The sequence below is a fragment of the Nipponia nippon genome, unplaced genomic scaffold (genome assembly GCF_047370975.1).
Source record: "Nipponia nippon isolate SJK-2023a ecotype South Korea unplaced genomic scaffold, ASM4737097v1 scaffold_7, whole genome shotgun sequence".
NCBI classification, from domain to species: domain Eukaryota; kingdom Metazoa; phylum Chordata; class Aves; order Pelecaniformes; family Threskiornithidae; genus Nipponia; species Nipponia nippon.
Genome location: NW_028262391.1, coordinates 39,311,339 through 39,327,628, shown reverse-complemented (window position 1 = coordinate 39,327,628; position 16,290 = coordinate 39,311,339). Strand labels below are relative to the sequence as shown.

At 37.7% G+C, this 16,290-nt stretch overlaps 1 protein-coding gene across 2 annotated transcripts in view; it reads right to left on the bottom strand.

The window, feature by feature from the left end:
• ITFG1 (integrin alpha FG-GAP repeat containing 1) overlaps positions 1-16,290 on the bottom strand; it is an 86,082-nt gene that overhangs the window by 35,359 nt on the left and 34,433 nt on the right. For both annotated transcript variants that reach the window (XM_087738402.1, XM_087738401.1), the window contains exons 9-10: positions 11,377-11,471; positions 2,318-2,490 (exon numbers count right to left, since the gene is read on the bottom strand). In XM_087738402.1, coding sequence (XP_087594528.1) covers positions 2,318-2,490; positions 11,377-11,471 — 268 coding nt within the window. The remainder of the gene's footprint in view (positions 1-2,317; positions 2,491-11,376; positions 11,472-16,290) is intronic.

Sequence of the window (16,290 nt, the reverse complement as noted above, 5' to 3'; positions counted from 1 at the left end):
CTGAACTTCCCTTTTAATAACCTGTCAAATCATCTGCCAGTACCTTCAGGCCTTATGCCTTACTGTGGCACTCAACTTTGAAGTCAAGTTTCAAAATAACTTTAAGATGCACCCAACTGAATAAACAAACAATTTCAGAAGCAAGGAGAATAAAGATAAAAGTGTATCACAGTAATTCATTGCAAGGAGACATAGATAGCTTTCTGGGCTTTTATAGGAGTAACAATTTATAAGCTATTTAAGTCTTTTACATAATATTAGATTGCCGTAATTATACACCAGCCAAAGGAGAGAGGCTCCTAAAGAATCTTAAAATAACCTTCTGAACTCCATAAATCTTCACGAAGCCCTTCTGAAGTGTACTAGCCATCAGGATGCACACTAGAAGATAGCCTATAGTACAGCTCACACCACAAGATTTGCGGGGCTTAGGTAAAAACAAAGACAAGAACAACTTTATAGTTTAGATGTCATGGTATTTCAATGGAAAAGGAAAGACTTTGGTTCTAGTCTGCCCTCCAGACTGTTTACAGTCTTTATTCAATGACTGCCGAACAGAAAATGCAAACTCCCAACCGAGCAAGGCTATGGAGTAAAAAACCTGACATTCAGGGCCTGAGTGCTTTAACTTTGCCTGTGCAATTTCTGGGCAGTAACAGCATCACCTCCTTCTCCTCTGCCATATCTGAACATAAACAGCTGCTGTGCTAGTTATTTTCACGCTTAGAGGTACAGAGACAGAGCGCAGCTGCTCGCTGCCTTGTCTCTGAATCACATCACGTAGGCCGAATACAAGCACGTAACTCTTCAAACTGGGTCATTTTTAGGTATGTGTCAGTATCTGAAGAACTCTAACACAAAAATGTCAGCGCGTGACTCATGTTTAGGCAACCACGAGAGGATCTGAATTGACTTCTTTGACTATTCTGTCTACATACTGTTTTAAGCACCAAAGTGTGCTCCTCAGTTCTTTTCCTTACTGAGTATTAATTCAAAGTATGAACCTGCACCCAAGCTCATCCAAAATACCATACAGAGGAAGATAATAAATACATCCGTAACAGAGACTTCTTTTGCCTTGTAATGCACTAGTGCAAGTAGTTGTCATAGATCCCAGTAAGGAAGATGTTGAGACTCCATAAGGTATTGATTAAAATACCTTTTACAAGCAATGAAATGAGGAAGAAAAAGGGGATAGCATAGATAATATTACATCTCTTCAGATGCTGAAAACCCAAGTTGTGCAGCATCAGACAGACCTCTAGTCAGGGCGTGGCATGCTGCGCATATGCTGTCTGTAGTGAGGTTCACTGGCATTATGGTCTCTAGAGCTCTTTTAAGTTTTTCTTAGAAGTAAACAAGTCTATTCATCATTTCAACTGCCAAGCAAAAGGATGTTCACATAAAAACATGCTGCTTCACTTCAAGGTAAAAACAAGGACATGCCAGTGGTATCATCACCAGGTGCCAAGTGAGAGCTGCCCACAGGCTTCTCTGTTACGATTAGCTGGCTAAGTTTATCCTGCAGCCAAGTGATATGTGCAGAACAGGACAGGCGTGCACCTACTCACGTCAACTGTTATGTGGATCACTAACTCTGCAATGTGCAACAGTCTCCCTGTAAGCATCACTACATGCCCTCTCCCACCTAACACCAGATGGTAGCGATACAAAGTATTGGGAAAGCAAGTAATGAAGGAAGAAAAAAAATAAGGAGGAGAAAGATTACACTGATAAATTTAATAGGAAAGGTTAGAAGCTTCTTTTTTTGGAGGGGGGGTGGCGGGGGGGAGTTTATTTCTTTCAGTTAAATTTGGACAATACAAAATCACTGGTAAGTTATTAGGTGTATCTAAAATTCCATGTTCTCAAAAGGGGTAAAACACTAGTGCATTTTTCAGCAGAGTCACTAGTAAGTGTTTACGCCACGTGACAGCATGGAACAGGTTCCCCAACTCTCAGCAGCCTGGTGTTACTAGTCAACACTGAAAGCTGAAGTCAGGATTTTACAGAAGATGATTTGGGAAAGGGAGAGTTAATCAGCTCCTGTGATCCAGGAGGAGCACCTAAAATGGTACTTGATACTCCACTCCCCACTGCAATTCTCCACCAAGAATCACAGTCTGAGCCTATACAATTATGCATTCTGAATATACCATGTAAATGCATACCTTTTTAAAAGAGAAACATTTAGCCGAGATCAAAAGTCCTGTTCACTTGATAAAATGAATGAGATGCACTAAAATTAGTAATTTGTACGACTGATGATTGAACATGCATTTGATAGTCTTTATTTCTAGGTTTACACATACTCTACCTTCCAGATGTGTTCTTTAGTATAGCAAGAGCATCTGGGTAGCCATCCATATTGTAATCTCCAATATGAAGTGTAATTGGAAATGAAATTTCTGTTGAAGATTTGTCATTCTGATATGGTACAAAGCCCCAAAGTGTGTCTTTATTTCTGAAGTCTTGCAAGACTGGAATCCACTGTAAAATAAAACAAAAAAAAGAACAGCTAGGTAAGGAAATCAATTTTATTTATTTAAACAACCTACTTCTATTTAAAACAGCTGACATTTCTTCACTGCATCAGGATTCTTAACCACTTACAAATTTCCAAAGAGGAAAACAGTAAGGATTATTTCCTAAATCTGTCACCAAATGAAAAAATTAATTGGAAGTCTTTTCTATGCACTAAATTATTCCAGAACAGAAAAAAATAGATAAGGTTTTAAGAATAAAGGACCTGTGTTTTGGAATGTGTCCAGTGTATGGAGATATTCAGGAACAACCTCACTGAAATTCAGGCTTGCCTGGAATCTGTACTAATCCTTGAGTGCAGGTATGCCCAAACCAGCAGGGCCTTGAGATTCTCAGTCCCTTTATTTTTCTTGGAAATGCAAACAACAGGCAGCATTAAAGCTGGCAGAGGCACGCACCCTCATTAAATTTGTGGCCGACACCAAATTGGGGGATACAATCAATATGCTTCAGGACAGGACAGCCATTTAGAGGGGACCTAGAAAGACAAGAATGGGCAAACAGGGACCTCATAACAAACCAGCAAAGAAAGTCCTGCACAGGGGAGTAAACCCCTGCAAGGGTACAGGCTGGAGACTGAGCAGCTAGGTAGCAGCTCTCCTAAAAAAGATGTGTCGGTCCTGGTAAACAGTAAGCGAAAGCCGAGTGTGGCAGCTATGACAGCAAACAGCATACTGCACTGTAACTGCTGCCTGTGCTCCTGCTGACTGAGGCGAGTCATTATTTCTCTTTATTCAGCGCTTGTTAGTCTGCATCTGGATCCTGTGTGCAGTTTTGTGCCCCACGGTTCGAGAAAGATTTGAGAATACTGAATGTGTTTAGAGAAGGGTCACCAAGATGGTCAGGCATTGAGTATTTACTCAAAGGAAAGGCTGAGGCCACAGGGCTTTTTCAGCCTCGAGAACAGAAGATATGAGGGAGGCCTAATAGCGGCCTTCCGATACCTGCAAGGAGATAACTGAGAAGATGGACCCAGGCTCTCTACTGAGACGCATGGCAGAAGAACAAGAGACAATGGTCACAGACTGACACGAGGGATTTTCCAACCTTGTTTAGAGATAAAGATTCACTATGATGATGATGATAATTAAACTAGGAAAGAGACCCAGAGAAGTTGCAGAATCGTTGTTGTTGGAGGTTTTCAAAGTTTGACTGGACAAAGCTCTAAAAAACACGGTCTGAATCCAGCGTTGACTCTGCTTAAAGCAGGAGGCTGGATCTCCTAAGGTTCATTTCAGCTTGAATGATTCTATTATTCATGGATATTTAGAAGTTCAAGAGCTTCAATTCCCCTCCTATCTCCCCAGCAGCACCAGATACTGAACTGTTTGATAAGAAGTTAAGATTAGAGTATCAAATTGAAAGTACAAAAGAAATGCAAAGTATAATTTCTCCAGGACAAGAAATAGAATGTATCTGCTCTTACTTTCCACAAAGTGCTGCAGAGGTGCTAAAGAGGAATTTATCTTAATTAAAATCAAAGTAATTTCACAAGTTGGTACGACGCTGAAGTACCAGGGTTAACATTTCAATGCTACAGAAAATTCAGTGCCATTTTTAAAGCCAGAAGTAATTTTATATGTCAACTAACTGACAATGCCTTCAAAAGGACAGAAGGGTGCCATCTTAAAGGATCACAATCACCAACATCAAAAGCACTTAACAGCATCTTAAATGTCTCTCATCCAAGCCTTAATTTAGCTATTTCAGGAACCAGAATGAGATCCCTGACAGCATCATCTCCTGCTGTGGCGAGACTCCCTCACTAACACAACCCAATCAGCAGCAACATTCCTGCCACATGGCGATTGCATGCAACATGTGGACTGGTCCCTTGAGATTACATACAACCACAGGCATATTAGAGAAGCCCCCCAAATTATTAAAAAAGTCCACTAAGGTCAACTTTCTTTGGATATCACCGATGGCTTAGACGCCTGGAACAGTTCTGCCAGACGCTGCCATATATTTAGCGCATATCTGCCTGTGGAAGTGTCGTGGTTTAACCCCAGCTGGCAACTGAGCCCCACACAGCCGCTCGCTCACTCCCCCCCGGTGGGATGGGGGAGAGAATCAGAAGAGTAAAAGTGAGAAAACTCATGGGTTGAGATGAAGACAGCTTAATAGGGAAAGCAAAAGCCACGCGCACAAGCAAAGCAAAACAAGGAATTCATTCACTGCTTCCCATGGGCAGGTGGGTGTTCAGCCATCTCCAGGAAAGCAGGGCCCCATCATGCGCAATGGTTACTTGGGAAGACAAATGCCATCACTCCGAACGTCCCCCCCTTCCTCCTTCTTCCCCCAGCTGTATATGCTGGGCATGACATCATATGGTGTGGGATGTCCCTTTGGTCAGTTGGGGTCAGCTGTCCCAGCTGTGTCCCCTTCCGACTTCTTGTGCACCGCCAGCCCACTCGCTGGTGGGGTGGGGTGAGGGGCAGAAAAGGCCTTGACTCTGTGTAAGCACTGCTCAGCAGGAACGAAACCATCCCTGTGTTATCAACACTGTTTTCAGCACAAATCCAAACCACAGCCCCGTACCAGCTACTGTGAAGAGGATGAACTCTACCCCAGCCAAAACCAGCACAGTAAGTGACAACATTTGTACTGCAACGATCATCTACAACACTCTTGATGAAAACTCGAAATTGAAATTAAATATACTTTGATCCTCGCCTCCCCCCCAGCGTATGCATGCCTATTTAGTTACTGTTAGCTGCTGAAGGTTTGGAAAAATCTAAGGAAAGAAACAGAAAATAGGAAAAGACTCTTAACCTGAGGGAAATTTTTCAAAGGGTTAGATTTCTTAGCACTTATTTGTCATGCAGAAGACAGAGGAAACAGTATTATTGCAAAAGACTGTAATTTTGAAAAACACTGATTGAAATCAGAACCATGAAATATAATATAGTTTTTACTTTACATGGTATCATTAACACAGTCATTGCAATGAAATCCAATTATATCCACCATATACTTTCTAAATATTCCCATGTATGGTAACGCTATTTTAAAGAAACAAAATTAAAAATGACGTTTTAGGTGCAAATCCGAATCTGTATTCTGTTTTTACTCAAAGAGTGATTCATAGAAAGCAATTTTAGAATCATAAGGTCTACAATGAAATGCAGAGATATAACACAATAGGTGAGCAAAACAGAAGCATCACCTATTGCTACCAAGCATGCTACAGAGTAAGGTTCATCCATGTCACTGAACCAGTTGTGGCACTTTTTATAACAGCAGTTGCAGAACATTTCAAAATCATCAGTCTTGTTCGATGTGTAACCAGAGCACATTCTAGCACCATATGTAACTTACGCTGACAGTTTAAATCATCTCCTACTTGTTTTGTATTTGATAATCCAGACAATTACTTTAAGCTTTATGATTGCTGTTACCATCTTAACAGGAAAAAAGACCAAAACTATTTTTTTTTCCTTTTGCTTTAAGATAGAAATAGGTGGGTATAATGAGGACACACAAAGCTATTTTTTGCTGTTTTCTGATCATATGATTTCTGTTACCTAGCTCAGATGAAAATACAAATTGAAAAGTGCAATGAGTGTATCTAAAAGAAAATTAAATGAACACATAAAATTCAGTCAGAGAAATCAAAGATTTACTACTTCTCCTTCTGTTCAATTCCATTGCATAGCACCACTAATATAATTACTTAGAACATTTATATAGATATTTTTACTCTTTCAATTAATGACTTCGTAGACTAAAATAAAGAACGATATTTTTCTTAAGTGCTTGGAAATTTGTTTTCAAACTCTTCAAATACTTGTTTTTCAACAAGTAGAAGAGAATGCTTTATTGCCCTGTGAAAACAGCATCTTTTTCATTTTGAAAAAGAGCTCAGGTACTTGAGAAAAATTTAAAACTAGTTGCACTCACCCCACTTAACTCAAGAAGGCCTCATTTCTTTCAGAGTCCACATTCTTCTATAACTTACGAAAGGCAGTTCTGTTGCTCTGAAGCCTGTTAACAGGTCTTTGAGCCAAAACTGTGGGATTAACAAATCTCAATTTTTAAACTATGGCCAGAAACCTACGGAGCACAAAAACCCCATCCAGCCAGCTGCCCGCTTCCAGGCCACCTAACACAGGCAGGGAGCCAGCAGTGAGTCAGAAAGCAGTTGGAAGCCGGCAGCCCGCTCTTGGCCAATACCTTTTCTGGAAACGCTAGGGTTTCTCCTCCTCTCTCTGACAAACACTACCCCATCCTATAGAGAGATGAGTATCAAGAGTGGCCTGAAGGAACTGGCCACAGCAGCAGAAGTCCTTTTCCTTGGGGGCTCCCCCTCTACTGTACACGTGCACTGTAGTTCAGCTGCACATAAAAAAAATAAATCCAGCGATTTCAGGATGCATGAGGCTTTCAGTGCAAATGAAGGTCACCTGAATTCTGCATAGAGTCAAGAGGCCGCTATTGCATAAAAATAAATTAAGCAAATGACTAAATACATGACACCATTAACTAAGCCCGGAATACGGCAATCCCCAACATTGATTTAACAACATTGAAAAACTAACCAAAGCAGTGAAAGTCATATTTTCAATGCTGGACTGTGGCTCACAGCCCCATAGCTGCTTTGGGAAAGACGAGCAACTTAGAAATGATGAGAGGATCTTCTAGAATCTGAGATTTATGAAACTTACAGCAGCTGCAATCCCCCCCTTTAAACTGTTACAGAGGAACGAGGGACAACTTCTAACAGTGACGAACTGCAGCTGATAATCAGTGCTGTCAGATATACCTCTCCGGCCTAGAGAATGACACCACAAAGACCTGTGGTTTGCTGTAGGATGCACTGCTGTGTTCTACTTCAGAGCTGCTAGATTTATAAGAGGAATAAAGCTATAATCTTTCTATTGTACAGAGAAAGGTTATGAGAATCATCAAGCCTACAAAGAAACTCTCAAATGAAGGGACTGAAATAACACTGTTTGCCTCAGGAAACAAATGAAAAATCATACTGAATACGTGGCAAAATTAAAAGAAAGATTAGTAATCTCTAAGAATATCATAATATCTAGAGTTTCTACAGTAAAGAGTACCAAGAACTTTAAAGCAAGTTTCAGGGAGAACTCAGCCTAATTTTCAGAATCTAGATGAGAGATCTAAATCAGCTAGCAGATTAGTCTGTAGCTACTGCAGGTGAATTTAAAGAAGTCTGAGGTGTCCTAACACCTGCCACAATCTGAAACAGTGTATGGGATTCTGCTTCAGCTCTGACAGCAATTCTTCTGTTGCTACGGAAACGTTCACATTTTTTTAAAATTTCAGTAGGTCTGTATCTCCTGAAGTCACTCATATGTATTTTGTTGGCCTTCACTTTTGCTCTATCATCCAAAAGAAGAAAATTTATCTGAGATATTTCTAATATTTACAAAGATTAAATCATTAAATAAAAACCTATGGTGAAAGATCATCCTTGAAGTAACTCTCCTAGATCTGCTTCGCTTTCCAGTAGCCATCCAGCTGTGCCAAAGACATCTTGAGAAATACGTGGTAGACTGACAGACATCAAACAAGATCTTACCAGAACAACTCCAAAGCCTGAAACGCCATTGCATGCCACTCCACAGCGTAATTTTTAGAACCACAAATTCTATGGATGCATATTACGGATTGCTATGCATGTCATCCCAGCGCATCATACGCCATCATGGAACTGCGTTAACTGTTTTTCATTTGGTTTCATCAAATGTCACAACAAACAAGCAGGAAAGACAGAACCAGGTCCAGTTACCGTAGTCAAAATATTTTTTGTAAGACAGTCATCTAACTTGTGATCAGTAAGTTTAAAAAAAAAATAACCTGGAAACCAGAATTCTTAGCTACACTCTTAACTAGAAAAAAACCTCACAAAACCCTACAGCAAAAACTGAACAGAGATAATGGAGATATAGCATCTTCTACCTTTTCAATAGTAGACTTGCAATCTCTCAGTTTCCCATAGATTCCCTATAATTACCTACCTGTTCCACAAGGGATACCATCCCCTTGTTGAAACACATTCTGCACCACAAGGGCTCATTATTATTTCCCTCAAATTGTAAAGTGATTAAATAAATAAAAGGAATCGATCCTAGTCTGTTGCCACAAAGTTTAAGTTTATAATGAAGATAAACTTTAGTCAAAGCTCAGAAGTTGGGTCATCTGATCTCACAATGATCAAATTCAATGAAACTAAAACATTTCACTTCCAAATAAATATGGGAAGCAACATGTTTGAATAAATTTCTACCCGAAGGAAACATGCAAGACATGGGAAAAACTGCAGACGTATGAATGAAGATACTGGTATTTTCCACTGTTTCAGAATGGAAAAAGGTAAAAAATGCCTTAGAAGAGAAAGCTCCATCACCTCTAGATGAGTACAAGAAAAGAGTATTCTCGATATAATTCTTTAAAAAGGTTAGGTGAGAACAAGTCATTATTGCATGCCATTTGATATTCTCATTTTTAATTAAAAAGTCATTCTAAAAATACGCAGGGAAAATTGCTTTAAAGTTTTTAGGTAACCCTTAATACTTTTTAATACTTTTTTCTAGCAGGATGAGAATCTGTTGGATTCTTCACTTTTTATAATAAAATGACAATATTTGGCTGCTAGTTTTTTTAACTCAAACATCATTAGCTTGGAAATTATTTTAAAATTGAAACTACAAAAGTGAAATTGCTAAATTAAGTATAAAAATTAAATATACTGATGAGTATCAAAGTATGTTAAAAATCTGATGTATTAGTAATTAAATAGCTGACCTCTGTCAAAAAAAATGAAATCATGAAGGAACAGAAAAACTGTCTACATGCAATGTTACTTCAGAGCAGGTTACAATAAAAGACTGTACTTTGGCAAAATTCTGGTATTACGCAGATTGGCCCACCCCTTCCCCTGCCACCACCGCATCCCTTCCTTCTCGAAACAGACCACGACCGACAGATAATAGAACTTCTCTTTAGCACGCTGCCCAGTCATCCGCTACTGTCAAGTAACAGCTTTGTATCTCTCAACGGTACACGCTATTTGTGCGTGGTTGCTTTTCTACAGTGAAATTACTTTCATTGAGAATATTTGCCTCAAATTTACTTGAGCAGAAAAACCTCAAATGTCTTTTACTTCTTATATTATCAAGAGTAAGGAACTAAATTTAGAGCTAAAGAGCAGTTGTCTTTTGACATAACAGCACCCCGGCTACTCAGCACTGAAACGTAAGCAGCCCATTACAGCAATATAACCAGTGTAACATGCTTATCAAAAGTCTGTGTTCTCCCCTTTGACCAGAAAGCAATGCAACTATCATGAATTGAGCATCCACTTTCTTTATACAAAGGCCCATAAATCAAACTCTATTGTAACAATGTGTATCCAGCAACACTATAATCCATTGCCTCTACTCTGTGTTCACAGGGAATTAATGTACAAAAAAACCCCAAAAAACCAAACCAACCAAAAAACCCCCAAAACACAAACAACCAAACACAGCGTGCACAGGAAAACATGCATTTCTAAGGACAGAGATGCCAAGATTAGAAGGCTGAAAGAGATACACTACCAAATTTAGAGCGAGTTACTCTTTCTTACACTGATGGTACATTCTATCCTGTTATACTTCCTTCATTAACTGGTAACTGTGTGCTTTCCTTTCCAATACAGAGTGATCTTCTCGCTAGTAGGAAAGTACGCTATAGCCTATCGAGAAATTCTCATTCTTTAAACAAGAAAATCTACACTATAAACTGGGGCTGCAGACCATAACAAGAAGCACCTTATCAAAGTATGTACTGTTCTCCTTGAGCAAACCGTACGTTCACCTTTACATTCTGAAATATAGATCAGAGAGGGTACTGCTTACACACACACACACACAAATCTACTTTTAATTTGTCAGTAAAGGAATACTCAGTAATTCACAACTTGGTTAGAAACAAGTATGGCATACGTTACAAATTTCTGTAAGTACACTACAGTGGGTTTTGCTGTCAGCTATAAGCAAGTACTTTATAGGTCACCTTGGCCTTTAGGTTCACATTGCTAAACATGATTTTAGTAAAAAAAATTTATTAAGGCATCAAACACGTTAGGTTAATTTACTGTAAGCTGTAACTTTATAATAAAGAAGGGCAGTGTAAATACTTAAAACAGATTAGCACACATTTTAAAACAAATGAATACCTAGTAATCTATTACATGAATTATGACCATGCCTCTCAAAACAAGTTGTGTTGTGAACAAAAGAAGCTGAAATAGTTTAATAGAAACCCAATCCTGAAGATACATAGTCTAAATAAGTCTCCATATACCATTTGGAAATTTACTTAATGAATAACAATCAAAGACACAGTAGAAATAAGTGGTAAGAGGCGTGGGCTGGTTCAACTTGATATGCGAGTGTGTGTGTGTATATATATGTATATAAAAACGATAAAATACCTCCCTAACTTAAACTGAAGCAGCTTATTTGAATTCATTAGATCTGTTTCCAACTCTTAACACAAAGCTTGTTTGTCATCTCGTGCTAGGGCAGTTATGGTGCTTACAATGCTGTGTTTTGCAATCAAGAAAGTGACTCATCAGAAACATCCATAATTTTCTTGAGTAGAATTATCCATTATATAGAATTCTAGGTATGCAACCTCTTCCACCAAACCCGTATTTTTTTAGATAGGCAACAAATAAGTAAATAAATAAAGTCTTTTATAGGCAATAATTACAGGTGAGGAAGTTTCATTTTTCTTTCCTGAAAAATTATTTTCCTATTTCATATTATTTCATAAAGCACAGTGTTTTCCTTTGCAATTCCAAACTCACAATACCTGATCCAATCCTAGCTTAGTTAAGTATATAGCACTTTTTTGACATGTTGGATCTTCACAGACTGGTAATAAATGTTCACTTTGTCCATCCCCATCTGTCAAAGAGAAAAAGAGACTGTCAGCTTTGTATTTGCAAAATCAGAAACCCTGTTTGCAAGAGATAATCAGCTGTGAATAATTTATTATTTTTTTAAATGTGAAAAATTACATAAGATAAACTAGACCTTTTCAATCCTTAACATAATCATCTAATTTGGGTCTTTTGTTTGAAGGTTGTCTTTGTTGATGCATCTTCATCTTGACCCATAACACAGAGAAAGTTTTAAATTTTATTTCTGATGGTAATGTGATACATTTAGAAGAATAAGTGCTTAGTAATTTACTCAACGCCTGTGTTTAGTTCGGAAAAAAATGACCTTTTATATAAGTCTACCATCACAAATCTACCATACAAACTTATTTAATTTTCTAAACTAGTTTTAAACTCCTGTGCTATCAGCAAGACTTTAAGAAGAGTCATGAGTTCACGTGTAATATGTTAACCTATATTAAAAGACAAAAAAACAACACTAGAAAGTTGACTAACACAATGGCTAATAAGTTCCAGGCTTACAGAATTAGGCAAACCTGAGTAGTTTACAGATGTTAAAAAAACATTCTTCCAGCACCTTTAACCCATGTATTTCCAAAACTTTTAGTAGAATAACGATCTTTTAATGTTTAAACAAGCAATGCCTATTTACATCTAGAACTCTGATACACAGAGCATATAACGGGGGGAGGGGGAATCAATTTACTGCTCGGTATCTACTCCAGGAGAAATCCCTATGTTCACATTTTGACCTTGCAGCCCTGCCTAGCGTGTTCAGAAACACACTGCCCTCGTACTAAGAGATAAGCCACCGCAAGTTACCTTGTATGGGTTGAGAAGGAAGAACAGAGCAGCAGTTCAATGGAAGCAGCCAAAAAGCAGCCCTTAGAATTGCTGCATTAATGACTACCGCTGCAGGTCCTGATTATAACCAAACTGGACTTGCTAGAGAGATCATATGCCTCAGCCCAGGAAAATTTCAGGGAATCTGCTTTTCCAGGCTATGAAATCAAAGCTCATACTATAATAAAAAAATTCGTCTTTCCAAATTGCCCCTTAGCCCATACAGTTCCGAGGAGCTTGCTATTAATATTTTAAGTGGATTTTGTACAGTTGCTTGACGGAGTCTCCTTAGTTAATATCCAAAAACTAGATCATCTGCCGAAGTCACTGAATCTCTTATTCATTTCCCACTATACTACTGACCACAGCCTAAACGTTCTGGCATACTTTACCCGTACTGTGAGAAATGCTTTCTCAGCCTGCCAAATCAGATTTTTATGAAGCTGAACCTCCTTTTAGTGCATATGTATCTATCTATGGATAGATACGTTTTCTAGGTTCCTTATTAAATAAGGAAGTCAGGAGATGGAGAGCAAGGTTATAAGGGGGAGGAGGAGTGATGAAAATATCAGACTTCCCCAAATATCTCCAAGTGCTAAAGCCAAACAGTCACCTTTGGTGGCTTCCAACACCCCATCTGCCTCATGAATTACTCTACCTCACCACTAAACCCCTCCCAAATTATCACGGCAGCTCTGTTATCAAGGATAAGTAATTTAGAAGTAGCCTAGGTTGTAGAAAACCAGTAAGTTTGCATCCAAAGAGATGGGAAAGGAGATTACCCCCGAACAGAGAAATTACTAAAGCAACTATTGAATTTGACTAGCCGGAAATCAGCACCAATTTTTGAAGCTGTTTGTTTTCCTTCTGCATCATTCAAGAACAACAATTAAAACATGTTATTCACTTTAATTTTTGCTTACATGAACTAGAATAAAATCCTGTTTAGACTGCAGGCTTTTTCTAAACTTAAAATGGGAGAAACTGTTTAATTTGCAAATTATAAACTATGGAAATATTGAAGGCTTTGCTAGAACAGAATTAAGTTGCAGAGAGGTAGGTGTTTCATGAAATAAAAAATTTAAATTAATCCCTAATCTTCTAATCACATTTCTACAGAAGTTTCAGTCTAAAGTCATTTTAGAAGATTTTCAATAACACATGAGGACAAAGAATCTTCAAATACTTCTTTTCTTCCTCTTTGCTAGTTAGAAAGGGACAAGGACAAGAATGTTCCCACTTTAAATTATGCTATGGAGCAGAGGAGAATATAAAATGTTTGATTCTACTTCAATTGCAAACATTCATCTTGTTATGCTGATAACTCAGTTTGATAGTTTTGGTAATTAATGTTCAGTAATACTGCAGTATATTGACGAGAACAACGTAGCTTTGAAGAATAATGAAACTCTAGGGCAGTAAGAAGGACGGAACTTTCACATAATTAGATATGCAGCCACCACCTTGCAGATGCAACTGTTCTAGATAAATTACAAGTTTAAGAGTAAGATTTGGTTAAAATAATTCAGTACAATCAAAGAATGAATAGAAGGTAAATATGCATCAAAAAAACACACCTTTGCCCCTGCAACTGAAAATAATACGATACATATTCCATATTAGAAGGACACAGTTTCCCCAGTTCCTTTGGCCAGAACCTACAGGCCCACCTACGTAACTTTTATTATAGGCTCATGTTTTCACTTGCAAATCAATTTTTTGTTTGTTTGTTTGTTTTTTAAACTTAAAGGAACTGCAAAGGACTAACACTTACAGCTTTGGCCTTAAACCTCAAAATACAGGATCTTTTTCTAGGAAGAACTGCCAAAAGTGATAGAAATTTTAAAAGTCGGACTAATATTAAAATGAAAACATATGACTGAATAGCATTGCTGGTTACCAGTTAACAAATAAGACAGATTTAGCTACTAACTACACTTTCATGGACTCAAATACACTTTCATGGACTCAAAACACAAGTGGCAATTAACTTGGTATGTCTCCATGCACTGCTGTTTCAGATGAACTGAAGTGCATCTGTTACTAAAACAACTTATCTAAAGTCAGAATTCTTTATTACCATCAGCTTTTATATCTTTTTCATCCAAACTGATCACAGCAACGACAGTTTTCCGCATATGCAGAGCATTTCAAACAGAGCAGTACTGTCTTCCTGTATCTTAAGGTTCTCAGAGAATCCTTTTATTGACTACAGGAGCACTAGTACATTTTCACAATGCAGTGCTCAGAAGACAATTGCTTTATAAAGGTGTTATTTACTGAAATGCACCATTAAAATTTTCCTTTGATACATAGCTACTACATCTGAGGATGCAACATTCTGAAGAGAAGGAAAAAACTAAAGAAATTCAGATGCTAAAATGAAGTTGATACACAAAACTAAAAGCTACAAAACTGAAATGCAACTGCAGGCAGAAAAGCAGTGCATTTAAGATATCATCAGCTGCAGGATAATGAAAGTCTACTTGAACCAAAAATCTTTCACCAAAATGCATTTTGCAGTGCAATGAATGACTTAAAAAAAACTCCCAAAGGTTAGGCTCTCTGTTATTCTGTTTAAACATAATTAACTGACAATAATGAGCTATCATTTCCTACAAGAAAAATGATAATTTCTACCATATGTCATACAAGTAGTTAACATACATGATACAATTCAATTACTTGATAGGGAGAAGACCAGAGAAGATTGTCTTAGGAATATTAGTTGGATAACTGGATTTTAAACACGAGAAAAAATTGAATTCAGGTCCCTAAAAGACTTGCATAGAACTTCAGCAATCCCAGTCCATGCTTTGTCAAAAAGTAAGCAAGTTCGCATAGCAGGAGTAAACACAGACTTCATAAATTAGGGAAGACCACACAGATAGAGGCTCAGCAGCAGCTAAGAAAACAAATGATGAATAAAAGATAAAGAACTGAGGTGGAGTTGACTAAATGCTACCTTGAGAAATTGAGTTGTGTTGTATTTACTTATGAGGACACTATCAACAGTATGATCTAGTTTGGTTTCAAAAAGCTGTTTTTTATTCTCTTTACATACAGGCCGCAACAGATTTCTTTGCCTAAACTAAGCAAAATCAGTGACTGATTAACCAAACTTTTACATTCTTAGATCAGATATCTCAAAGGATGATTTATCAATCTCCACTAAACCAACTGAACCAATCGTAGCTGAATAACAGTTATAACATTAAACATTCCCATAAAAATGAATTAACGGACTATAGAAACAGCACAATATTCTATGCTAATTGCTTCTGGGTCACTACTTTAAAGACACATTTCATTAATCTTCAATGTAGCAAGAAAATGGCAGGTTTGTGGGTCTAAAATATGGTTCACATTCATCTTGTTACTAAAAGAACTTGGTGCTTTTCAGTGTGTCCCACTGAAATCCTTACATTTCTTTAACCAATACAAAATTTTCCACTATTTTAAGTGACAATTATTAAAACTCTTTATAATTGCAATTATTTATCAGAATTCTAGCCAACATCTATGATTCTGTCTGAAGACAGTACAAGCAGATCTTATAAAAAGCCTCTGCTAGCATACAGATAACAACAACGGAGGATTAATCATTTTTGCTATAGCAACCACTGCACTGCAATTACCATAGTGACATGAGAAGAATAGAAAAAGTAATAATGAAGAGCTCTTACTTGTTTGGAGCTATGTCTCAGCCAAATAAGTGCAAAATTCTCTAGTGGCCAGCTCTGCTCACCTTAATCAATTGAAATGCCATTTGTAATAAGTATGTCACAAAGCATTTCTGATTTATTTTAAAAAGGGCAATACAAATTTGTCAATTGTTCACTGTCCTTTGGTCAGGTTAACGTACCAATCATTGCTATCATGTAACAGAGGGGAGCGCTACTTATTTTAGAGGTTCCAGTTTAGACTACATACATAGGTCTACTACGTTACCATGAATACATCGATATATATACACCTGC